The sequence below is a fragment of the Scatophagus argus genome, chromosome 5 (genome assembly GCF_020382885.2).
Source record: "Scatophagus argus isolate fScaArg1 chromosome 5, fScaArg1.pri, whole genome shotgun sequence".
In the NCBI taxonomy this organism is placed as follows: Eukaryota; Metazoa; Chordata; class Actinopteri; family Scatophagidae; genus Scatophagus; species Scatophagus argus.
The window spans coordinates 23,333,852-23,360,701 of NC_058497.1; the positions used below are offsets into that span (position 1 = coordinate 23,333,852).

Below are 26,850 nucleotides of genomic sequence, written 5' to 3' on the forward strand. Positions count from 1 at the left end.
TATTGTTTTTTCACCTTTGTATGCCATTGTGCAGACATGCTAATTGCCAAACAAGAGTATTGTTTTAATGAAAGGGAAGAATATTCTGCTGCACAGTGTTTTGATTCAGTAATTTTAGGCTTCAGGCATCACTCCTGCCAAATAGACCAGCCTGGGGATATTTAAGAGGAAATAAAACAGCCCACAGGCAGAGTATGCTGCATTTGTATTTTATGATGAAAATGCTAAAAGACGCAATGAATTCTATCCCACCGGTGCTCCCCCTGAGATACTTTACATCTGAGTCCATTATTCTCTGCTGGTGTATGGCAAGCAGAGGAATGAGCTCAATTAGGTGAGGGAAATGAGAGGAGAGGAGGAATTTGGACCCCAGTATTTGGAGGGAAAGAAAATGACACACTGGAGGAAGGTCAAGAGAACATAAGAAAGGAGCAGTGGGGAACGAGAGAACAGGCGATGGAGAGAGTGAGACAGAGAGGATGAAAAAGTGAAACTATGTTGTCATGGAAACTGGCATGGATCTGAAGAGCAAAACAAGAATGTAAATTGGTTTACCCTTAGGGAATGTGATGGGAAGAAATAAGCAGGGAGATGTATTTAAGGGAGGACCTTCAATAACATCATGTGCAAATAATGAGATTTGAAACAAAAATACCCAAATAAGAGTAATGCTGATAATGACAGAGCTTTAAATGTACATAGCAGATAGATAATATGTACAGATGGAGACAGTGGTAGTTGGGAGGATCATCCTTCATCTCTTCATGCTGAACAGTTTTGGTTAAACGATTAATTAAAAATGCAACAGTCTGAGCGGTGCAGAGGTCAGCCTGAGTGGGTGAAATACTACAACTTGTGGCTCGGCTACAGCTGCATGCTGCTGCTGCTGCAGGTTAACAGTTCATGATGGAGGCGCTTGTTAGTCCTCTTCACTCTTGTCATTCAGGAGTATTACAGATGGCAGGATTCGAGCCCGAATGCCTCTCTTTCTTTTTTTTTTTGTCTTTATAAAGTTATCTGTCAGCACCTGCTGCAGGAAGTTTTGTGCACACCCCTTGCGTAGGGGCACAGAAGTTTTCTGTACCTCATCATTATGTTCCCTCTCACTCGTGCTTTTTCACACCGCCAAAGCCTTTGTCGGCATTTTGCTCGCAAACATTCTTCATTTCATCGACGACTGAGATCCCATCATTAGATTTGATTTTAAGAGTCGGCAGCAAATGTTGCCAAGAAACGAATGGTTTCCGTGGTGACAAACATTAGGTCTGCCATTGTGTGTGGCAATGTAGGAAGTCAAGTCCTTCACCTGCATTTTCTACCAACAGGGTTCCTGAGAACACCATGTGCTTGAAAGACAAAAGCTCGTGCTCTAATGCTCTAAAGTTGTCTTGTACAAAAGTATCACACATCCTCAAGCTGTTTTCTCATATTAAATTCACATGAATGAGGCTATTATGTATGCAGCACATGTATTTTGCATAAGATATTGTTGAAATTATATTTCTTGCCGGATTTCACTTATAATGTAATGATATTTGCTGTTGCAGAAAAGGCTGTGCACCACATGCACACAATACATTACACAAAACATACAAAGCAAGATAAGAACTTATGTGCATGTCAAATACTGGACTTGATACTCATTGTAGACAAACTGAAACCGCAATGAAGCTACATACGACACTGAAACACTGCAGCAGTGCTTTAGATACAATAATGTCATTCCCAGTAATAATCCTAAGCACCTCAAACAGAGATGCATCCACTTGAGATTGCTGTGAAGCACAAAACAAAGCGATGATGCATCAGCGGCTGACACTGATAAATAGCTTGAATAATCTAATAACCAGCAGCCGTGTGCAGATTTGTTTGTTTGTTCAGTCAGTCTGACGGTCTGACAGTGGTGTGCATGTTTGTGCTTTTGGTGAGAGCATCATTTTAATTGGGGAGAAGTGGCTTCTGCGGCGGCTGGTGCAAGCACCAATGCACAGAATCAGTATCTGAAACAGGTGGTTTCCCAGATGGCCACAGTCAGCCACAATTATGTTTTCATCTTGCCCTGAACTTTGAATTCATGCAGGTGCTTGAAGGAGGGCAGCCAACAGATGCAGAAATGACAAAGTGGGAAGAAAAGGGGGAGGAAGACCAAGCAGTGATGGATGCTGAGATATGTTTGAGCTTCCAGTGTTGAGGCAGGAAAAGCATCTTTATGTGTTATCAACCAGCCTTAAGGTTTTGATGTGGTTAATCAACTCGGATGTGTGCAGAAGTTATTATTGCTGATTAACAAGTGGGGAGATGAGCATCTGCGTTCTTGTTAAAGTCGATCTAATCTCCACAATCTTGTGCGAGTTGCAATCGAGGCTGCTGGCACACCTAAGTACTCATGTGTCCAGTTCTCTGCAGCAGATGAACAGTTTGTTTTCTTGGATGAGGTCCATGTGGGAGGTGAGTTAAGGTGATGTTTAGTTGGGCAGTCAGTGATTACCACACTTAACAGCAGAGTGTTTATCAAAACAAACTAGCAAATGCATGAATTTTGTCTCACTCATTGGGATGGGATGGTTTTACATCTCAACAGTACGACTAAAGCTAGACAAATAATTCTAGACAAAGAATAACCTGAAATAAATCATACAAGCAAAGATGCAGGTAAAGATGAGATTTTCTCACATGATCAGCTCCAGGAACCTGTTGCAGTTACCTGAAAGACCTAAAGAATCCATGAGACAAAGACGTGAGCTACTACTGACGGTGATACTTTAGATTTACTCCGAATCGTGACAAAAACAGCAGCTCTACACTCTTCATTATCACTGCAGTCAGTTTAAAAGAATGACGTAGTGTAAAGAAAAACATAGCTGTCCTGCCTTTCCCTTGTGGTCAGAATGATCACTTCCTGCTCAGGTTTCTCCACGACAGAAAACAGTGGCAGACAGTAGATGGCAGTAGAGTTACTCTGATCACAGTCATTCACCTTTGCTTTATTTCAGGGGCAGCTTTGCTCAGTGCAAAACACAGGTGTGACTCACTCACTGACAGGCAGAAGAAGGAAAAACACCAGTGAAAAATATTCAAATCAGACTCCAGATGTCTTTCAAAAGCTGGCAAATCCTACATTTTTTTCAGATTTTGTGTAAACAGCCCTTTGGGTGGCATGCTGGCATCGTAATCCTGTTCAAAATTGTTTAGTCTTGGCTTAGTGCTCACATATATTTTTCATCTGTTCATAGAATTAACCACTGGTCCAGAAAAAAAAGAAAAAACATTCAAATATTTTACTAATTATAGTTAAAAGATTAATTATAAATGATTTCTAAAATAACCATGTTGAAAAATGTGTAATCAACAGGTACGGTAAGTTAATATAAATAAACATTTAACACAGTAAGAAATTAAGTCAAAAAACTTCCAAAAAATTCTGTCATCAAAATACAATCAACACAGGTTTAATGACAGACGCCGGATAGCTGATTTATAGCTTTTGCTTTATAATTATAACATTAAATACTATTTTCTTAAAAAAAAAAACCCAAAAACTAAGTATAATATCCAAATATCACCGTGCAGTGATGTGTAACGTCCAGCCAGTAGCCGCTGTGTGTATTTACATGTGTGGTGGTAATGGGAGACACAGAGCAGGCCGTTTCCATGCAGTTTAATGGGGCCACATGAGGTGAGGTCCAGCACTATTTGTGAATTGAAGCTTGACCCTAAAAAGGTTATGGAGGACTGGAGGTGTTGCTGTGACCTTTCGTAAAGCTCTGAATGCCTGTCGCTGCCCGCTCAGGTCTCCAGCAAACACAGCGAGTGCAGTCGTGCATATGGCAGCGTCTCCCTTTGAAACAGCAAGAGCTCAAAACAGTCTGGATCCTATTAAATCCTTTTGTCTCTCTCCCATTCTCCACTCCTGGTCTGTTTTAACTTTGTGTTATTCATATTCATTCCATTACGACCCTCCTCCCCTCCGACTTAAGCGTCCCACAATGCATTTCGTTGAGACTGCTAGGCAGATGTTTTCATGGTGCTGAACCACATGAATTCTGGGTAAAGAAATGTTAGACAAACTTGGACACCGAACATAAAGCAGGGAAACAATCTTTGAAAAGTGAATAACTAGCAGGTTTTTATGCGATTTTTTCACGCTATAAATCTACGCAGAGACGCAAACGAGACAACCAGCATTTCCCATTGATCCTAGCAGAACGTCTTGCTCCAGCCCACATGACAGAGCAGCTGGCTGAGAGTGGCCTCATCTGGAACTGCCATCAGTCGCTTGTTAAACGCAGCGCGCGAGCGGGGCGGGAACATTTCATCCTGCGGTCTCAGCCAATCCGTAAGCAGACACTGGGAACTGTGCACACGAGCTGCAGGTCACAGAGGAGTTTGTTTAGCGTGTGTGTTTGTGTGTGTGTGTGTGTTGGGGGGGTGAGGGGGGTGCTGGAGCAGACCACGATATCGACTCTGTGCTCCCCTGCTCTCCCTCTCTGAATGCTGTCTATGTAATTGATCCCAGACTGGACATTCGAGTTGCCAGCAGCGATTCATATCGTTTCTATCTTTTAGACAAGCCCTCTACTGCTTCCAGATGGGGAAGGCACTCCGGGGTTCAAGTTTGTTTTTAAAAAAAAATGTAATGCTTTAATGTCTTTACCTTACAAAAACCACGCAGCCAGACAGGAACACTTACATGAGTGTGATACAGCCTGTCGCAGGTTTGGGCCACTCCGCGCAGGTCACAGGCCATGCACTCGAAATATGTTGCTGCTTATGTTTGTTGGTGTTTGTTCACGTGGCTGCTGAATGTGTCAATGGAGGCATATGATCGTATGGTGACGGCGTCAGTGGCTTCATGGTGTGTAAAGAGGTATGAGCTTCTGGCAGCGTTGTAGTCGAGTCACCAAACTTTGAGTCCGAGTCCAGTTTCGAGTCCCCTGTGTTCGAGTCTAAGTCAAATCCGAGTCCAGACTGAGTCCACTACTGATCCTAGTGAAGTACAAGTCAGTCCAGTCCAAATATATTATTGTATAGTATTGAACTTAACGTAGATGTTATCTTTTGCCAAATTACTATGGTGTGTTACATAAAATAAAATAAAAATCTGGATGTATTTAATGCACAAGTCTGAGTCCAAGTCCAAGTCAACAGTGCTCAAGTCTGAGTCAAGTACTTAAAATCCTGGACTTGAGTACTTCATGGCTTTTGCAAAAGAACAGATTTCATATGTACAATTTCGTGTTGTCATTTGTGTGCAAGCGTGAGCTGCTGATGAAGTTACATGCACATCGTCCACATGCATTATCTTTTATGTTGAAAAAGAAGAAAAGGACACTCACCATTTCAAAGATTGCTTTTTAAAGGAAGTAATACACACAGGTAGTCACTAACTGTGACAACACAAGTTTCTTTCCACTCGTAATATTTATAGGCTACAAATAATGGGAAGTGGAACAAAAGCAGCAGTTACGTGAACAAAATTACTGACCTCTCTACAATCACCTTTCCCACCCAAAAAGCTCTCGTGACCTCCTCCATATAAAAGGCAGAAACCACTTCAGAATGAGAAAAGTATCCATTTTAAAGGCCTGTAAAGTAGCTGAAGGAAACAGAAAGACGGGAAGAGGTGGTGGTGGTGGTGGGTTTTACCTTTCGTCTTACATGGAAACATCTGGGCTCTTTGAGACGGACTGTCCAGCCCAGTTATAAAAGCCTGCAAGAAAGTTTGTTGCTCATTAAACATAATTTTTTTTAAATTCGTCACGTACAGGTCTTGGGTGAAAGTAACAGTCAGTCTTCAAGAGAAAATATTAATTTAAAAAATGTATTGAAAGCTCTGTGGTCAGCTCTTAGCCTCATACTGTAGGGCCACTTGAAAACAACTTATCACTTGACTGACTTTACTTACCGTGATCCAAAACAGCTTTTTCAGATAAAACTCTGTGAAAGCACGACTTGTCCACACAATTTTTCCAGGTTCCATTAAGTGCTGCGAGCTGTATGTGCTGACACACAGTTAGTCATATCAGCCTTGTATGGGCTCAGAGAAAATTGATGTGCTGCTTTTGTACCTGCTCTGTTCTACATGACAGTAAACAAACCAGAGATTTGATTCTTAGTCTGGAGGAATGTTTGACAGCTTATCGCAACACTCAATAAATAGTCTCCACAAGATGAAGAAACCATACGTGGCTCCCTTGAGAGAGAAGTTTATTTATTTATGGCTGAGAGAAAACATCATTCAACCAGATAGAAGAGGAGGGCAGTTCTGGAGAGTTCCAAGAAAGAAATATCCTCTTTCTTCATGTTGTAAAGGCAATTTCATCTCCATTTTGGGCGTTGTGGTATACGTGAGACAGTAGATAATGACAAACATGACAAACACTGAGGACCTGAACTGTTGCAGTCGTAGACAGGACCAACACTTAAGCATGAGGGCCACACATTTTTCTGCATTCTGTTTCAGTTTAAAATAAAGCCAATGAAACACAGTCTCCCTCTCTCCGGTATGTTGGCGACATTTCTTAAAAACATGGTGAACATGTAAGTTTGCTTTCATCCATTCAAAGTGACTATGAAGCCTGAATGGCAGATGGCAATTTTTTTGTTCACTCTGCTTTAAAATAAAAAAAAAAAAATTAAAAAAAAGGTCACAGCAACAGCATCAGCAGGATTTTATGAAAATGTCAGCATGAAGGAAGCTCAGTTGGACCGGTTCAGACTTGAGTGAACAGACGGGTGGGGTAATAATACACATTATTAGCTAGCAGCATGCACATAAAAGAACTGAGATCATAGCTGGTTCCCTGATGTCTCTATAGATTAGAGATATATTTATTCCTTGAAGGTTTAAACATTTTCTGGCATGAGGACATGTTATTAGGTCCAAAAATTCACATGAGTCCATAATTATAGTCAACTTGTCCTGCGAATTTCAGTGTGACATCCTGCATATAAGGCAAATGGAACAAGTTTCTAATGATTTTTATCGATCCTGACCGAGGCTGGGAAACTCTGCTGGAAGGATTTCCTCTCCAACTGTAATTTCTGCCACTCTCGATTCGGCGAGTGCCAGCCAGCATAATGCACATTCACACCCTCACTTGCACAAATTAGTGGTGCGCTCATAAATTACACACAGGAATTTATTTATTTTTTTCTAGAAGACGAAGGAGTTAAACCATGTTCGACAACTCCATTACACAAGTGGAAACAAAATAGTAATTTCACTGTCATGTTTGAAGCATTTTTGAAGCTAATTTTTGGTTTGAGGGAAACTTCTCAACATTCAAATCGTCGACATGCCACGGGGTTGGCTTCTGTTGAGGAGAGTCTGATGATTTACTGTCGTACATCTGGTGATAAATTGGATAATAATACAAAGTGTTCCCCCAAATGCTGCAGTTTGAAGAAGAAAACAAGGGTCACTGTGACAGTGAAATACGTCGTTTTGAAGTGAAGAAAGAGAAATGAAGTTAGCATCTGCCCAAAGCAATTTAAACACTTGTGTTCCTGCATGTTTTACTCCATTTTTTCCAACGTCACATGCTGTGCACTTAACATCACTGCTGATCACTTTTGAAAGCATGCTGTAGTTTCAGGTTTTTTGAACTGCTTTTCAAACTTCTCTGCATTCCTGTTAGTTCTATTCAATTCAGAGCTCAATGAAAGTCAGTGTACAAAAGCTTTCAAGGTGTTTCACTTTAAATACACACTAAGTGCTTTTTGACATACATGAGATACACGCAGGCATTCGATTTTACACAAATTATTGCTTCGTGGCCAATATTTAATATAAGACAACACGTCTGTGAGAGAAAAATTGAAAGGTTAATCATCAAAATCACACGTTCGTCTGATTCTTCTTTAACAAGCGCAGGTATTTGGTTTCTGAGCTTTCGGAACTTGACTGCCCTCACAACCACACAAACCTCCCCATGAAGATTGAGAGGAATTCATTTAAATCAATTCTACTGTCCTCTTTGACACTGAACATGCTTCATTTTGCTGTAACGATGAAGCAGAACTTGCTGTAGTCACTGTTGCCTTCAGTACAGCCCTGTACTGAATATAGGCTATACAGTATGTAAAACCACCAAATGAAATATTCATTGAGCAAACCACAGTGTCAGCCTCACTCCAACAACCTGATATGATACTCTGACTAAATGAATTAAATCAGAGAAAGTGCTGGATTATTGCACGATCCTCTTGTTCGCTGCCTTCAGCTGCCGTGGGGAGACTCTGGAAAACAAAGAGGCCTATGACAGACCACCTGCTCAGAGAGGATTGTGGGTACGAGCTACTGTACACTAAACAGCTGAACCAGGAGCAGTGTGAGGGTCCCGTGGGGAGAAAGGCTGGAGAGGGGGGCGGTGTTGGGGGTAGGCGAGGTGGTCTTGTGGAAATGGTTGCAGGGGTTGTGGCCGTATGTGGCATATCTGCTTCCCCGATCCTGATGGACAGTGGTCAAAGTCTGCACTCAGTACATAAATACTCCACGCTACATTAGCCGCCAAAGCCTTTCCATATGTTGTTTGCAGAAGGCCTCTCTGGTGCTTAAACCCCAATCCCCATCTGGCTCTTTCCAGGTCAGCTCGTCCAGGACTTCACACACGTTCCCTGACATGGACCTGCTTTCTGCTTCGCGAGAGGGGAGAGTGCCAGGCCCTCAGTACTCCTGTGGTTTACATACCCAACCTAGCATGTCGCAAGCTCCTCTCAGACCAGCACGCTGCAAAAAATGACCACAGTCAGATCCTGCTTAGCAGCACCCTGAATCTTAACACTTCAGCCTTCTGAAACCTAAATAAATCCTTTTTCAGTGTAGTGACAGCTCCTGTTCGATCCAGTGCGGGTTCTCTCGTTACAGGACCATGTTAGTGTAAACATCTTGAAACAAGGCAGAATAAGCAGATCTTTCCACTAGTCTCAAGAGAACAACACTTGATTCAAGTAAATTGTTTACACAAGTTGATTTTAATTGGGAACGAGTTAAATAATCTTTCACCGATGACAGATTTTTCTTCTGGTTTTAAGAAACACAAGATGTCAACACTAAAGATGGAACTAAAGGAGGACTTGGTATAAAGCAAGATTTGTGCAGTGCAAGTGATCATCAAATCCACAGTAGTTTTGCTGTGAGAGCAATTTCATCTCTGGCCTTTGAAAACCAGTTCAGCTTATCCAAAACAAAATCAGAACAAATCTTACAAAACCATGTTGCAGAGCAGAGCGTTTGTTTTTGAGCAGCATTTATTTTCATCTGAGGACACTCGTTCACTTTGTCCAGCACTTCGTAGCACTGAACATTGTTTGGCTTCTGTAAAGTTTCTGAGAATTAATAGTAAAATAGTAATATACATACAGAATGTTTTTCTCTGTTGGAAGCCTAAACGTCTGTGTGGTTAATATGTCGCTGCAGCCAGCTGGCTAACAGGAAGTAGTTTGAAGTAGTAGTTGAACATTATAACGACATTTTATAGAACATTAATTACCTTGTTAGACAGTAGTATATCACTTGTTGTAAGAAAACCTGATTCTAGCACCACATTGAACTTACGTGTTATTATGAAAACAAGTTTTGCGTGGCTGCAGCCTTGCAGAGGTCATGCACAGCTCCTCTGTGAAACAATATTTTGTGCCTGCGTACTCCTGGGGCTCAGTTGAGGAGATGGGGCCCCTTCCTGCAGCCTTTGTCCCAAGGCCAGTCATCTGTGGCTGTGTTCTGTGCTGAGATTAAGGTACAGGCCCAACAGGGAGCCCTCTGCAGAGGAGGCAGGCATGGTGAGGTCTGAAGCTACGAGACGAGTGAGGCTTGAGGGAAATGGAGGTCAAGGGAGGTGGGCCTCTGTGCTTTACGAGCACATGCCTCTGCAGAGCCTTGCTTACCTCCGTTCTGCCTGCCTGGCAGATAAATGATGATGGAGCAGAAATATACGGTAGGCTGGCTAATATATGTTAGCCTGTCTACAAGAATAGTGCAACAGTCTCGCTCCACCTCCTCAATGTGTGGTCCCTGACATAACTGTCAACTGAAGAAAAAGCAGCGAGGAGGAGGAGGAGGAGGAGGAGGAGGAGGAGGAGGAGGAGAAGGAGGAAACCTCCCAGCTGCAGCCAGCTTGAGATGTAAGAAACTCAAGTCTGAGAACAACAGGCACAGAGGACAGCAACACACAAATACGAGGTTAACATTGCTGGACACCGGGCAACTAAAATACTTCTAGACTATGAGAATAAAACAGACACAGTGGCTGTACAGCACTGTGAAAATAAAGGAAAACAAAATAAAATCAGAATCTCATTAGATGATAAGTGGAAACACACACCCTCACACTGCATGCCAACACAGACTATTCTCTCATCCAGAGATTCATCTGCTGTTCAGCTTTAGCAACAAATTCCAATACAGGTGGTCCTCAGAAATGAGAGGTTAGCTTTGCTTTCGACAATACCAGCGGTTAATGACTGATCTAATCATAGGGCACACTCATGGAAACCCACCTGTTTTGCAAGCTTTGCTCTCACATAAAGTGTAGCGTTGCCAAGTGCTCAGTCTGGGCGGGTGGCACATGTTGGGGTGGCAATAATGTGTTACCCAGATCCCTATATAGTCCCAGCTATCTGGGCCTGATTCGGTTCTCTCATCTGCTGCCAAGAACAGAAAAAGTCGCTCACGCTTGGCCTGGCCAGATCCGCTCAATGGGGCACTGCACCTGAAAGCTTTTACAGGCCTAAGAGGGTCCAGATAAGATGCAACCTTCCCTTTGTCGTTAACTCTCCCCCCACATCGACCACCATCCAAAACATTTTGTTTTTCAACGACTCACATTTTCCAGTCGCCTGGTCTTCTTCCTTCCCATTTTTTTTTTCAAAAGTTGCAAGCAGCCAGGCAGCAAATCAGGCAGGCAGCCAGCAGATGTGGCAGGCCCTTGTGTTCAGCACTGCAGTTCTTAAAAAGGATGTGCTTCACCAGTAAAGAATTTGGTCAGCTCTTACTCCAACATAGCAGGACTTATTGGTCCCATTAATGACAAATCATACCTCCTCTCCTTTGTCATAGCTTGGATACTATGGCCTGGTGCAGCAGCTGGATGCCGGTTGTGCCATGGTTGTGTCAGCGGCTGAGCTGTACTGGCATGGGCTTGCATTTTCACTGTGCACAGAATGAATGTATTATATTGAGCACAATTTTATTGTTTATTCAATACTTCATTCTGATCAGATCCAAGACACAAATGTAAATGCTAACATTAATTTCTCTTCATAATGGAAAGTCACCTTAGTTATGGTTTCCCAGAGCTTTCAACCATTTCCAACATTTCCTCTTCAGCGATGGGACTCACTCAGGTGTCATCACATGCCACCTCGGCCACATCATAACAGCTGGTTATGGTATCAAGCCGAGTTATTCCCTTTACTTTAATGGCAATCATTTAAAAGTGTGTTTTGACTTTATAAACAAAAGACAAATTATTTTACTAAAGAACGGGATGGATTTCTGACAGACTGTAGACTGAGAGGCTGCCAACGAGTGGAGTGCAAATGACTTAAAACTGCCTTCTAACAAGTTGATTTTTCTTTCCAAAAGAAAACAAGAAGTTAAAAGTCTCCCAAATGTGTTAACTACTCTTGAACTCTTTCTCTGCTGTATTTTCTGCAGGAAAACAAGAACTATTGCACACCCTTTGGACTGCTACACTGGTATAAACTCCTCTTAAACTCTTAGCAGTCTTCTTACTGACCCTCTTTACTGGCTTCCGCTCATGTTGCTGCTCATTTGCAAACATTTGGTCTTCGGGTCAATATTTTCCGTTGTAGTGTACTTCTCGGCATTTTATCAGAAGCATAATTGTGCAATGTGTTTACTAGCTCGTCAGAGTTTCTCTGACACATCTCTATACTCCATCTGCCAGTCCATCCTTCCCTCAGAAACCATGTTGTTTTATATTTTTATTACATCTGTCTGTCTTCCAGCAGCCTTCTAAATATAGTGCTCCTCTCCCCCACCAAAAGAGCTGAACACTAAGTCCTTACTAATTAGAGCTTTTTCCTTAGTCTGAGGCTGCCTCCAGTAAGAGCAGGTTTATGGTCCCGCTTGCAGGGCCGCACTGCTCAGCTTCAGCTTCTTCTGCTGCAGCTAGCAGGGCCAAAAACCAGTCAGAGTCTCTGGAAGTTTTTACTGGCAGCTGCTGTGTGGCACCACTAATGATGCTCGCTGCTTGTCTCCTCCTAAATCCAGTCTTAAACAGAGGTTTCTTTCATTGCAACAGAGATACTTGCATGAGTGTCCTACTTCAACAAGCACTTAAGGATTTTGGGGACTAATATCCATATGTGAATTATGCAAAAACCCATGCATTTTTAAGCGTCTATGTGCACTGCTTCAATGATCCACACTTGTCTGAGCTTCCAGACGACACAACGCCATCCAGAGAGTCATGACAAAACTGGTTATCAGTAGATGACATGAATTAGCTCATTTTATTCGGGCTCCATGCCTCTCACAGGGCAAATAATAACTTGCAGGTGTTTGTGCGGGAGCCTCGGCGCAGATTTTCCGACCTTGCCGGGCCCTGGTTTTCATTTCACGTTGGAAGTGATGGAATTTCTGAAAAGGCTATCTGCGCCAGTTTATTCAATAATATATGAAGCGATGGCATCATCCTGACACCCTACACCTTTCACTCTCAGGTCTATCCATTAGCCCAGTCATGAGTGGAGAGCTGGAGAGACAGGCAAAATGGAGCAACACTGGGGAGGTGGAAGCATTGATGAATAATTCAAAGTGAATCCAGCGTAGTTTGAAAGAATTCTCCATCGGTCCCTCAGCCTTGCTCAGTCACTCTCAGTGTGTACAGCACTGTGGACCGGAGAAGACACTCTTTCACCACTGTGATAGGCTTTAAATAGCCTCTTGATAGGAGATTTCCAGCTGAAGCGCTGTGGCACCACAGGGAGCCTGATGATGATTCCTTATTTCTGTTTGCTCCTCTGCTGGCTGGCTCTTCCTCTGCAAGGTAAAGACTCGCTGCATTTTGGCTTACTTTAACAACAAAGATGTTGAATTGGAGACAAGTCCGGGCGAGTAGATCTGCTCTCGATCACAAACGGCTGTCATTATTATGTCAAATTGCTAAGCACAGCCAAGGAAGGGCCATAAAACCCAATCAAATAGGCCAGAGGCAGATAAACTATGAGTGTGTTTAATTATGCGTTGTTCATCCTCGAGTGCTGACGCAGTCCATTCCCAACGAACTGTGAGGTCTTGTAAAACTTTTCTGAAGACACTCACTAATAAACCTCTGTCAATACTGAGCTTGTAGAGGTTGTTTCTATCGATGTAAACGACTCGAGAGCTTTTCTTTCCTTACAGTAATAGTAACTGACTCCGGCCGTCTTGTATTGCAGGTCTGGAGATACTTGACCCCGAGGAGGTGGAGTACATTCGCTCCCATGCTACAGCGACAGTGGGAGGCTCAGTCACCTTGGACTGTGGTTCCACCATGCCCACCATCTTCATTTGGGGCTTCACCAAAGCGGGAACTGATAGCAACGCAGCACTAGCTTACAACTACGGACAGGGACCGAAGCTGCAGTCTCAGTCCAGCAGCCTGGGCCACATGCTGGTCCCCGTCAACACCTCTGCTTTAGTCATAGAGGAGCTGAAGAGGGACGCAGAGGGGACGTACACGTGCCAGGCTTTGTATGACACAGACGAAGGGGCCAGGATAACTTTCTACTTCACCCGGCTGGATGTAAAGGACGACTGATGACAAGCTCTCTGGTGTATTTTGTTAACATGAGTCTCATGTCAGCTTTTAAGATTTGCTGTGTGTAACTTCAAAACATCTGCTTTAAGGAGTTGGTTCATCCGCAGTCCAATAAACATGTTGTGTAACAAATTTTTTATCAAATGACAACCTAACGTGAGAATATGTCTCTTGGCTGTACAGACTTTTCTGCACCAGACCGGCCTGTAATGCACAGCGAAACATTTTGATCAGTGAAAGACTGTTATTGTGTCCCGCAGTCTTTGGAGTTGTATAAAGTTACGAAGCGTGACACCTGAGTTTGTGGTTTCCATTTCAAATACTTAACCAGTCCTTTACTGTGTTGATTATTAAAGCCATCTGGATCACAGGTTCATTAGACAGGACTATTTTTTGTTTGTTTTTCTTGAAATAAATTGCTCATTACTGTTTCTGCTTAATCCTAATAGCCCGCCTGCTGTGTTGTTTTTCTTTCTTTAAGCACATTAGACTGCGCTGCTTGTTTTAACTACTGTGTGCTGTCACTTTCGACAGAGCGAGAGACTGTGGCACATCCAGAGCAGACTGACACATCTCAACGTTTTAAAGTACTTCGCTTGCGGGCACAAGCTCTCGTTCCTGAATAATTTCTGGGGAACATTTTAGCTTCTTTGAACTGACAGACACCTCGATAGGAAATCCTTGTGCACAAAACAAACGCCGTCTTACATAATTCACCCAAATAAAATAAACAATACATTACTCATATCTGTGCACTGATATCCCAGAGCACTTGGTGAATAAAAATGACTACACAGCTGATTTATTTTTCAGCAAGTGTGTCTTCCAGAGTTTCCTCTGACTCGTGTGAATATCAGTCATTTCTGTTCTGTTCTGCTGGTCCTGTCAGCAGGTCCCGTTCACAGGGAGAAAATGGGGGCAGTTAAATTGAAGCAGCTGGGATAAAGACGACACAGTGTTTCTGTTTTTCCCCCTGATTATGTTCAACAGGTGCAGTCTACAAATATTGTGGTTACATCAGCATGGAAACTTGAATGAAAGCTAAGTGCTGGCTGTGTGACACCCTCATGCATCAGGAGCCCGATACCAAATAAATAGCAGGTATCCTTGAGGGAACATACAGATTATTAGTCATATGAGCTCATCATTTGCAGGGACCCAACGGGAATGCTGTTGGAGTTCATCCAACCACAACATGCTTCACTTGTAGTTTGTGACATCTCAAGGATAAAACCGCCCAAGGCTGAATCAAGTAAGTTAACAGCACACTGCCCGATTCATAAGACTTGCATTCACTGAGGGCGTGCTGGAGAAGGGACGCAGAGGAAGAATGGTGGGCGGAGGGGAGAGGGACTGGCGTTAACAGGTCGGCTCTGCAGCAAGGAGCAGAAATTCCAGGGCGGACAATGAGCTTTCTTGTTCCCATGGGCTCCTTAATGAAGGGGTGTAGCTGCGTGGGTGGAGGGCGCAGGGCAGAGCTGAGGGAGAGTGCCGACTGATAGACGTGGGAGATGGAGAAGCAGCTCATTTAGAGACAACTCTGCCCTTATCTTCTCCTCATCAGCCCAGCCTGCATCTGTCAGCATCCCCTCTCCCGCCCCCGGACTGTTTCTCTTTAGTTTCCAGCTTCATTTCCTACCCATTGTTTTGCTCCTTTTTCTCTTTCTGAAGGCAGCAAAGGAATCATAATGGACACTCGAGTGAGCTACTGCACAGAAAGATGAGAGGGAACTTGATGAGACTGTGCAGAGAAAAGTCAGACGCTTTTTTTGCTTTGGATTCCCACCTCAGAAACAAATCAGTGCACATCTGAAACAAAGCTGAGAAGCTCAGGCAGGCTATTCCTGGGAAGGAACCGAGTTTAAGTCAAGTCAACTGAACAAATGCTGCCAGTCTCCATCGAGACTAAAAATAACAGCCGGAAGACGCTATGCCACGCCTCGGCAGAAGGCGAGCAAATCTGGGTGCCAGGAATATCCCGTATACCATCAGGGGGAGGAGAGATGCCAGGCGAGCCAGGGCCTGAGCGGCGGGAGTCGACTCTGGCACAAACACAGGCAGACAGGCACCAGGCAGGGAAGGCCTGCACCACAGTCATCCTCAGTGAAGCACAGCCAGCCCTGTCATCTGGCTTCTGCAATCCTATCAACTCCAATCAGCCTGCACACCACTGAGATTATTTTAAAACCAATGGAGGGTTTAAGCCCTCATAAAGTGGGTTCGGCTAATGCAGGCTGAAACCTGAGATCGGTATATTACAACTGCTTTTTGAACGACTTATCTGCAGCATGCTGTTAAATCACACGGTGACTTTTGGCTGCAGAACCACTTGTTTCATCTCTCCCTTCTCCCGTTTCTATTGTTCCACTGTCCGTTCTGTGCGGCAGGCAGCTGTACACTCAGTTCCCAGAAATCATCGACTGTAATGTCATTAAACTGGGACAGATGGTCATTTTTACTAATCATCTCATTTTGTGACTACTTAAAAGGGTCAGCTCGCCCAAATCACAAATGATTATATTTGCCTCACAGTCCCTTGTGTTACCCAGCCATGCAGATAGTTTTAGTTTTATTTAGTTTCTTAAATTAAAAAAAATAAAAGTTATAAAATTAACTAACTGGGATTACAATCACAATCTGCTTTGTCGGCTCTAAGCTCAGCTCAGGGTGAACTGAGTGGTTAGTGATTTAGACTGATTTCCATGTGACACCAGAGCTTCACCGGATCAGATAAACTTCATCCGTGTCATCTCATCTTCAGTCAGTGGACGCAGAGAACTTTTAACACGGAAAGACGGCTGCTCACGCTTAACACTTTCGTTTTAATGGAACTACTCCACTTCTCGAACAGATTGGGGCCAGCAGGTCAACAGTGCATTCTGTGTAAAGCGATGAGCTATCAAGGATTCACTGGAGCAAAGAGCAGAAGCCTTAATCTGAACAGTGAAGGGAGTGTTCACCCCGTTCAGGGGTCACTGCAGTGGAACAGCCCGTCGCAGAGCCACATCAAAGGCCTGCCAGAAATATCGATGGGTTTGGACCGAGGCTGGGAAATTCTCTTCTGCAAATCATTCATTGAAGGCTGCGCACGGAGGAAGAGGAGGGAAGACAGTGAAAAAAGGCTGTCGTTTACTCTTCCATATCTTCTCTTTATATTAATACAAAACTTTACACGGACAATTGCTAATCTCCACACTTGAGTGGAACACAGCGGAACAAAACAACAAAAAATAAAAAGTATTTACCATCCAAAAAGGCATAAATAATATAAAAGACAAACTTTTTTTTCCTTTAAAACAGATACATTCATATGAAATAATATTTTACTACTACAAAAAATAAATAAGTCATCTAAAGAGTTTCTGATCTTTTGTAAGAGTCTTCCCACCAATGGGACACAGTTTGCCTTTGAGCAACGTGTTCTTTGCTCTTTCCGTTTCTCCTCATCTCAACTCGGTCCACTGAAGGTCTCGTGTCCTCGTCACCGTAACACGCAGTGTCTCTGACTGGTCCTCGTCCTTCCTCTGTGATATTTCCACCACTGTCTCTCATCCAGTCTCTGTCTGGTTTCTCTGAACTCTCCACATTGCAGAACAGTCTGTTTTGCGTGTGGGCTGCGTTCAGACCTCCTGCGGGCTGGGCTGGATCAGCTCTCCTGCCAGGTTGCTGCTGGAGATCCACCCAGGCTTTTCGTCACAGTCCAAGTCTGGCAGGCCAAGACTCTCCCAGCACACCACAAGCCCCTCCGTGTCCACGCACTCCAGCTCCTCCTCAGCTGCACAGAGAAAGAACGAGGGACAGACTTTGGTTTATACTTCTTATTAAAAGAGACAGGAACAGATTCTGGGCCCACAGTGTAATTTGTGGTTTGTCTGCGTACAACATGGGGATTGGTAACGATATAAAAACTTACTAGGATGGCATGGAGACAAAGAACTTTGAGATTTCACAATAGTTTTAAACATAAGGGTCATGGAGGGAAATGTTTTCACTTAAACACTGGGAATTTGCTTTGTAGCTCTCATGTCATAAAGGAATAGTTCCACATTTTGGGACAAATGCTCACTGGCTTTCTTGCCCAGATATACCACTTGCTATGGTAAATTTCAAACTACAGCCAAGAGAGGCTGGAAACTGGAGGGAAACGGTTAACCTGGCTCTATTGAAAGATATAAACTTTAAAATATCACTAATTAACATGTTACGTCATATTTAATTTGGACCAAAAACAGGATTTAAAAATGACGGAAGTGCCAGACTTTCTCTTGGCTGGGAGAAGTGATTTTCTGAAGTCTCAGCTGGCTGCCCCTCAGGACGATAACAAAACTTCATGAAATTATTTAAGACTTCATCGGTTTTTAAGGTGAGCTAAGTGCTTGTTGGCTGGAGCCTCATATTTATCGAACAGACATGCGAGTGGCGCTAATTCTGTCATTTGACTCCTGGCAAGAAAGCAAATACTCTACAACACATCAAACTGTGCCTGTAATTGTCTGTGTTTGAAGTCACATGGTGCCATGCAGCCAATATATTCAACATGTTGTAGAAGCCATTAGCCAGTCTGATGTGATTATGTTGTTCTGCATTAGTCCTACTGTTATCATGACATGCAATGGACACAAGCCACCATTAAGAGACGCTACTGCCATCCAAACATTAAAAGACATTGCAGTGAGAAGACATTTAAAAACACGACTAATTTAGTCTCTCTATGATCCTGTTCCACTACAATAACAGACTGTATCACTGATCCACCGATCACACTAATGGAAAAAAAGGACGCCACGTTGAGGGGAATAACGTCAGTCCCTGTGCTGATTCAAAGATCAAAAAAACAAACAAAAAAAAAAAAAAGTTTCAAAAATTACTTTTGATTCTAAACTTTGTGAAATAAACAGGAAATTCAAATGTCTAACCAGGACTAAAAAGACAGAGAGAAGTTGCAGTTGATACTTAAATGTCATCAACTGACTCACGTTACGTAGAAGGATGCAGGCAGATTTTTTCTATTATCTACTGGGGCCATATAACAAAGAAGTAAGGAAACACCAGAAGGAGAAACAAGGAAAAAAAAGTGGTGGAGGGGGGAGAAAGGACAAAATACTTGGAAAGATTCTGTGGGCATTTAGTATAATATGTCTCACCAGTGTTGTCTGCTGGACAGTTTTCATTGTTCCCGACCAGACAGCAGGAATGCTGTGAGGGCGAGGAGTCCTTGTGCTCGTCTGGCTGGTTCCCCGCGTCGGCCCCCTGGTCACCAGAGTGCATCTGGCTGTCGGGGCCGTGGCACTGCGACGGAACCTGGCCCAGAGGCACCATCTCCAGCCCGTCCTGCTGGCACGGCGCCACGCGATGCATTAGAGGCAGAGTGCCGCTGGGGAAAGTGCCATTGGTCTTGTTGTAACATCTGCTCCGAGACAGAGGGAGGTGGAAAGAAAAAGCGGGACACACTCGTTTAAATGACGCCCGTGCACTGGGGAGGGCTCACCCGACTGCTTCACCCACTGCTCTGGTCCTTCCTCTGTGCAGATATCTGTCCATAACACGACGGGAGCGCTCTCACACAGCTGCAAAAAGCCTTTTCATCGGCTGACCCGGAGATTAAAGGTCCGGTCTCAGTGCCTCTAAATGGCCGTGACACATTGTGGTTTTGCTCTCTGGTGAAGTCACCCAATTGCAGACAGGTGCACTCAGCGAGCTTTAACGCATTTCCCTGAACTCGGCTTCCCTCGATCAGTACATGATTGGATTGTGACCACACCCCCACTTTTCCCAGCAGCCGAGGGTAAATAAACACAGGGCTCATTAGGTCTGCTGGATGGGTGCACTCGGGGTAAACTGTGATGCCGGGGGCCCTTAAGTACATAAACAGGACTAGCAAGAGGGAGAGTGTGTGTGTGTGTGTAAGCGTGTGCGTGCGTTTACTTCAGCTGTATATTGTGAAATCTGAGCGTGGTCTTTGCGATTTCACAAGGATCATCTTTCCCATTTTTTTTCCAATTTTCACCAAAACCATGCAGATATTTTAAAAAGTTGTTGGTTGATTGGTTCACAACGCGTTGTTCCAGACTTCCACAATAAAGTAAAAGATATCCATAAACCCAACGCTAAATTAGGTTATTCAGACTTGTTCTCTTACCTGTTATTGTTGCAGAGGTTCTGACAGCTCATACAGTCAGATGACTCAGTTTGGGGAAGTGCTGTGTACATGCCTCCACCCTGACAACACAATGCAAACATCACATTTAGCCAAAACAAATGGAGTCTGGAACTGGTCATGTAAAACACCACACTTGCTGATTTTATTTTGTATATCATGGATGTGAATAAGACGACGTTTTTTTGAGTGCTTTGTGGACTGCGGCACTCACGTTATGGTGGTGGTGAGGGTGCGAGTGCTCGCAGTCGCGGGTGCTGTGGGGCAGGGTGCCATCGTGGCCGTGTGGGTGGCCGGGCGAGAACAGGCTGCCGGTGCCGTTCAGCAGCGCCAAACCATTGGGGAGTTTGTGATGGAGGTGATGGCACCCTTGGGGTAAGATGGGGCCACTGTGCCCGTAGCCCCCATGGACGCTGCCATTGATGCGGCTGGAGCCAGGCAGCGTGGTGTACTCGAGAACGTGGCCGTTCATCTCTGTTGGCTGGTACAGGTAGCCAGGAGGGTCAAACTCTACAACACAGAGACAGAGGAGATGATGGAGAAGAAGTTTGGGTAGAGGTGGAAACCAGTTTCAGTGTCTGAGCTCAACTGTTTGAAGGAATAATTCATCACAACAAGAAAAAATAGCAACTAAGGTAGTTACTGAACCTCATACTTCTTCAGATGGAAATCTGTCCATAGCTCAGTATGAATGGTGATCAACTGATCTAATTATTACTCACAGAAACAGAATTAAGTAGTAAGTATTAAATACTTGATCTTTACTAGCCACGTTAGACTCGACTACATATCATCATTTTCCAATTTTTTAATTTTCTAATAATTATTTGGTATCAGTTCTGGAATTCAGGTAACATTTTGCCAACAGCATTAAGAATAAAAACTGCAACTGCAGTGAATTATCACACAGAAAGTTAGCACCTGTGACTCAATCTCAGCTTCCTGACCCCCCAAATCTTTAAGCTACAAAACCACAACTATTTAAAGATCCAAAAGGTCTAGCAAAGAGTCCATCCAACAAAGGCAAACAACTTTGCAAGCACTGTGGGATCCATATATGCACTACGAACTCGTGGAATATGCTGTCTTAAGGCCAACTGCCTTTAAATATGAGACAGCTAAAATGGATTTAAGTCTTGTGAATGTGCTGTTGCCGCAAATTAATTTGCAAAAATGAACTACAGCAAGACTTTGTGTGAAAACAACATTCGCTACATGAATTTTTAAGTGTATGCAGCAAATACGGGTTCAGTTTGTGTAGAAACTCACTGTGCATGTTGTTCTGCTGGCGATTCCTCCACAGGCACATGGCGATAAAAGCCAACAGGATGAGCACCATCACTCCCAAAACACAGCCCACAATCAGGTAGAGCAGTCCCCCAGGTGGGCTGGGCGGCTCCTGTGGGTGGGGGCCAGGTGGGGTGATGGGGTGCTGGCTGGGCGACCCCGGCGGCTGACGTGCTGCAGCGGGGGGGGGGGGGGGGGACAAGAGGAAGAGCTTTTTACCTGCTAGCGACAAAGAAAAATAACACAGTACCAAACTATAAAATGCAAACCATTGTTGTTGGCCTCATAAAACTCAGTACATTTATGTTGTGTAATTAAGGCGATCGTATCCGTTATTAAAGCGACAGCCTCTGCAGAAACATGTCCGCACTCCTGATAAAGTAGAGGTTTGCTTCACTCGTGAGTCATTTCTTCTGTGTGGTATGGTTTGTGCTTACTTACCTCGGGTCTCGCAGATCATGACGTTACTGTACTCGCTCTCTCCCCCTTCATTAAAGCACTGCATCTTGATATCATAGGAGGTCTCGGGCTGGAGGTGTCCAATCATGTGCCAGTGTTTTACAACTGACAGTTCGAAAGAGAGGGAGGAGACAAAAGGTGAGAAAATACTTCCTCTAGGAGCCGGTGTTTGTTCAAATTGCTCCAAACCCTGTGCAAACTCACTTCTCCTCCTTCTCTTCATGTCTCACACTTTCACGAAGGTCATGTTGCTTCATGCTCTCTTCACCCCACCCCCCTCCGCTCTCTCTTTGCCTCAGCCCACCCTACACCCTTCTCTCTTACTTAGTCAGTCCCACGAGGGCCCAGGCAGTTGCTTTGCTCTAGACGACCTCCATATATGGCAGCTTCATGTTTGTCCTGGCTCGCCTCCAGTATTCACACACACATACACCACGGCTGCACTACCACACGCAATCACACTAGTACACGATCCGAAATCACAGATCAGACGACAATCTACAACATGGAAATGCTACGTTTCCAACAAATGAGGCTGAAACAAGCTGCTGTTCTTGCTGTGTTTTGTTCAATATGTAGCATAATAAATCACTGCAGATGTGATGCCTCTGTCCAAAGGTAGTTTCAAAACAGAAAGCTGCTGAACAATCTACACTGTGCTGTAATTTAAGGCAGAGCTTTGAAGGGACAGTTCGCCCCAGAACCAAAAGTATATATTTTTCCTCTTACCTGTAGTGCTGATTGTTTTGGTGTGAGTTGCCAAATTTTGGAGATATTGTCTGTCGAGATGCCTGCCTTCTCTTGGATAAAATGGACCAGATGGCACCAAAAAAATACATTTGAAAAACTCAACAGTAATGTCTCTTTCCAGAAATCATGATAAAATCCAGCTACAGACCTGAAAAACTGGGAGCAGTTTCAGGTAGCAACCATTTTCTTTGGCGTGAAGAATGAAGAGTGCATCTACTCATGGATGAGAGGCGAACTAACTTAGCTAACGTTACATTACGTTGCCCATAAGGAGGTTCATGCTTCCATCCATTTGGTCACATGCTGTGGTTTGGTAGAGGGAAAATAGTTCCTGCGTGAAACTGCTCAGAGGGAAAGAGACATTGAGTGCCATTATATCCAACAGAAGGCAGACATCTCAACAGGCGAAATCTCCAAAACTCTGCGGCTCACGGAAAAATCGTCTGAATAAATACCACCGCAGATAAGAGGAAAAATATGTCTTTTTGATTTGCCAGTTTGTGCTCAGTGGCAGATTTCATATATGCAGGTTTAACTGAGATACAAGAAGATCATCAGAGGGGAAAGCAACAACAGCAGGCATGTGCAGCAGGTTGCTCTGAACCTCATTTCTTATGGGATCGCAGCACAGAGAATCAAACTGTTCTCTCACAGCTACTGTTGTTAAGATATTAGATTCTGTTGCATTGAGTACACGGCCCCACAGACGTTTAGCCATGACAGTGAGGAGTTTGTGGAAAACTAGATGTTTAGATGTCAAAGAGTTGGGCGGAGCAAAAGGACGTCCCTCCTTCCTTCCCTTCCTGTACAAGGCTCCACTGTCATCATTGCACCCAGCAAGCTGAGCCCCTCTCCTCCGGCCAGGCTCAGGTTTCAGCTCTGGCTACCATTTATTAAAAACAGATTTCAGAGAGCCCCGCTGCCCAGGGACAGCACTCTCCATAAATCAAGCAGCAGAAACACTCCTCTTCACTACACCCCCACGCTCGAGTATCTTAATGCACAGGACAGGATGAGGTGTCGACAAACAACCCGCTCCACCTACACACTCTATCTGCAGTGGAGGCACAGAAACACAAACATCAGCATTTGCATTTCCACTCACCTTCGACCACGTCCCTTTTGTAGTCGCTGTCATTGTCGCTGTCAGTGGGCCGGTAGTAAATGTAGAAGCCTTGAATTGGAGTGTTGTTGTTGCTCGAGGGGCTATACTGGATGGGGATGGAAAAAAGATTAGTTAGGCTACAGCAATCTTTTTAGGAGGGAGCAATTATTATTAAAAGAGAGGAAATTTTCCAGCAACTAATGGCAGCGCTTGTTATCAGCAGATGTACTGGCAGCAAGATTGTGATTGCACTGTCTGTCTGAAGTTCAGGAAATAATGAGACTGTCTGAGGTTAAGTAAATGCGGGGAACTATCTGCATCCATCTGCAGCCCAAACTGTTGTGAGAAGGAGAAACAGCTTTGAAGAGAGCAGAATCAAACTGTAGAGGGACACGGCCTCTAATCAGCACAGCGGCCCAATTAAAGGGCTGATTGAGTCTCAAGCTGCCAAACAGCCAACAGCAACTCAAATACAGGTGAAAAAGGCAGCCGGAAAAGACAGTAAAACAACCAAGTTACTGTCACTGACTGGACTTCAGACGTCTACGTCGTGTAGAGGCCAAAGTCCAACAGGCCAAGAAAACTGAGCTCTCAGACGGGTTTAAAACAGACAGTTTATCCTGATCATCTGTGTTCCACCAACCAATTTGGAGATAAGAGTGGAAGTTAATGCAACACCGAGACACTTAAGGTTTGTTTCCTCTGCTCATGATTCTTTATCCACTCTTCACTGGCTAAAGCAGACCAGGCTGCCTTTTAACCCAGAACCAGCAACTGACTCAGTGAATACAACTTAGACAATGAGGTCCAGGCTGCAAAAAGTCAAGGGATCAAGTTGTACGTGTGTCGGTGGTGCACTCACAGTCCAGCGCAGCATGATCTGTGTGTCACTGATGGCGTCCGTGGATGAGATGTGAGGCCCGACCACAGGGCGGTCTGCGATACGAGAGCTGGCTTGTGGCACCTGGTACGGCTTCGAGGAAATGCTGTGAGGACTCTCGCCGTACATGTTCATGGCTACGACGCGAAACCTGTAGGTGGAGCCTGAGAAAGAAGGACAACGTTAAAGCAGAGTGGTACTGAGCAGTAACCGAAGATCATTTACCTCTAAATTATATCCAGCTATGGTGACACCCAGTTCAGCTGTCTGTTTCTAATGATTCATTTTAGAGAAGCGCTGAAGAGCATCAGACACCCGTGTTGTTTTGTGACTCATTTTTTTCTTTATTAAACAGCCTGTCAAATTTGATTCTATCATTAGAGGTTTATTCTATAAGTTATCTACTTTTTTCAAGTACTGTAATACAGCATAACCAAGCTGCAAAAATGATTAATTACCGTGCCACAAAACAATGATTGCACTGCCTTAAATACCTTGGGCCGATAGCCGTCTGTCACTAATAATTAAACAGGAAAGGTCAACAAGTCCAACAACTCTCATACTACGGGTGGAGACTTTTTCCCTTCGCCACTTGCACCTTGGAAACAGGAGAAGTAGACGCAGGAATCCCTGCTCTGCTTCTACTAATAACTGAACTAAAAGAGTCAAACATCAGGCGGCTGGATGGCTCACTCTCGTGTGCAACCGTCATACGAAAGCTCACCAGGCTCCAGGTTTCGAACTTCCACCGACAGCTTGAGAGGGGAGATATTATCCGCAGCAACAACCCACTCTGCGCTGCGGCCGCGTCTGTACTCAACACGGAAAGCCGTGATCGGTGAGCCGCCATTGGCCCTCGGGATCCAGGTGACATACACGGAGCTTTCAGTCGCCATGGAGATGGTGGGACGATCGGGGGCTTCGGGCACTGGCACGGAGACAAACAAGGGACGACCTTTGAGCTAACAGTCAGAGAGAACTGGCGACCGCATCGTCACTGCGTCTCGAAGTCAAGCAAAAGGAGGAACGAGTTCACAGAGAAAGCAAAAAAAAAGAAAAGAACACACATCACAGTGAGGCGGCGTGCCGTGGAGGAGTTTGTACTTACTGCCTGGGCTCTTAGCCAAAGAGTTAGAGAGGGCAGGAGAGTAAGAAAGAAAGAAAAGAGGGTTAGTGAAAAGACCAATGTGAGTTTCAGCAAAGCAGGCCTGACTGTAATGCGAGTAAAGCATGCACACACACACACACACACACACACACTCAGGTCTGACCCTAAAGCCGTGTGCAATCTCACAGCTTTCTGCTTCCAGCACCCAGAGAGTCATCCCACAGGGTGTCGACTAGCGTTTCACTGTTTGTGGTTCACGGCAGAATGAAACAAAGCAGACCACATCTAAACATCAAGCTCTGAGATCTATTCGGCCGTGAACCCGACAAGGAGAACCCACACGACAGAGACCACACCGCAATCCTCGGTCGGCGACGGCGTGTACGCCTACCTCGGTCGTGTATGACGACACCAAAGTGCGTGTTGGGCGTTTTGTCCTCTGGAGCTTTCGGGGAAGCAAAGATGACGGGAGGCTTCGATGGGTTCTTGTTGGAGGTGGTGCTCTTCTCTGAGAGAGGAACAAGAAAAGCGAGCAATAAGAAAAACAAGAAGCGACAGGTCATCAGGGCTATCAGTTTCAGCTAAAGCACACGGAGCTGCTCCGGATGTTGGCTCTGGAATCTAACGTTTCCTCCGGGTTTCCGGAGCTGTTCAGGTTTTATCAGGGCGGGCTTCAGGTTTCCACCCGTCGTTGCTGGGGTGAGTGTGTGAATGTGTCCCCAATATTAACACTTTTTCAGGAGGCACATGAATACTCACAATAACTGCATTAAACTGATAAACAACTTTGTAGTTTATTTACTCGCACTTGGATCTTGACTTTGATTCCTTTTCTCTTTATACTTTCTCCACAAGAATCACAGCTCGAGCAATGTGACCAACATTTCGAAAAGAGCTACGCGTAGGGAGCTACATTGAGCTACATGGTACAGAAAATATAACTGAACAGCAAGTTCAATTTAGACAAAAAAGAGAAAATTTTCTCAGGGTGGTGGAGTTGGTCTGGTGAATTCAAAGCTCCATCTGGACATAAGAGACTGGTTGGGATTTTTTGGTCCAAGTCCATTTTGTGAAAGACCCACCCTTGGGATGCAATCACATGTGTGGGTTCTGGCAGTGTTCGACATATTTCTGACCAGGGAACATTTTGTCAGCCATGCTGTGGTATAGCATTATTGTTAGTTTTTGGAACAGCTGCGGTTGTTCTTATTTTTATTTGTCTCATAAATGCAAAAAACATGCTCACAGTCACTCACTACGATTGTGATACTGATCGCCATGACTCTACTTGGGATCCAACGTGGAGAACGTACTGGAAGTAGAGGAATCATCTAC

General features: G+C 44.3%; 1 protein-coding gene across 2 annotated transcripts in view; it reads right to left on the reverse strand.

Moving 5' to 3' along the window:
- Positions 1 to 16,897: 16,897 nt before the first annotated feature.
- The window catches only part of cdon (cell adhesion associated, oncogene regulated), a 30,143-nt gene continuing 20,190 nt past the window's right edge, over positions 16,898 to 26,850 (reverse strand). For both annotated transcript variants that reach the window (XM_046389782.1, XM_046389783.1), the window contains exons 10-19: positions 25,907 to 26,023; positions 25,132 to 25,335; positions 24,390 to 24,571; positions 23,528 to 23,633; positions 21,655 to 21,777; positions 21,196 to 21,387; positions 20,141 to 20,436; positions 19,909 to 19,988; positions 18,914 to 19,176; positions 16,898 to 17,544 (exon numbers count right to left, since the gene is read on the reverse strand). In XM_046389782.1, the coding sequence (XP_046245738.1) occupies positions 17,390 to 17,544; positions 18,914 to 19,176; positions 19,909 to 19,988; positions 20,141 to 20,436; positions 21,196 to 21,387; positions 21,655 to 21,777; positions 23,528 to 23,633; positions 24,390 to 24,571; positions 25,132 to 25,335; positions 25,907 to 26,023 (1,718 nt within the window). In that variant the 3' untranslated portion in view covers positions 16,898 to 17,389. The remainder of the gene's footprint in view (positions 17,545 to 18,913; positions 19,177 to 19,908; positions 19,989 to 20,140; positions 20,437 to 21,195; positions 21,388 to 21,654; positions 21,778 to 23,527; positions 23,634 to 24,389; positions 24,572 to 25,131; positions 25,336 to 25,906; positions 26,024 to 26,850) is intronic.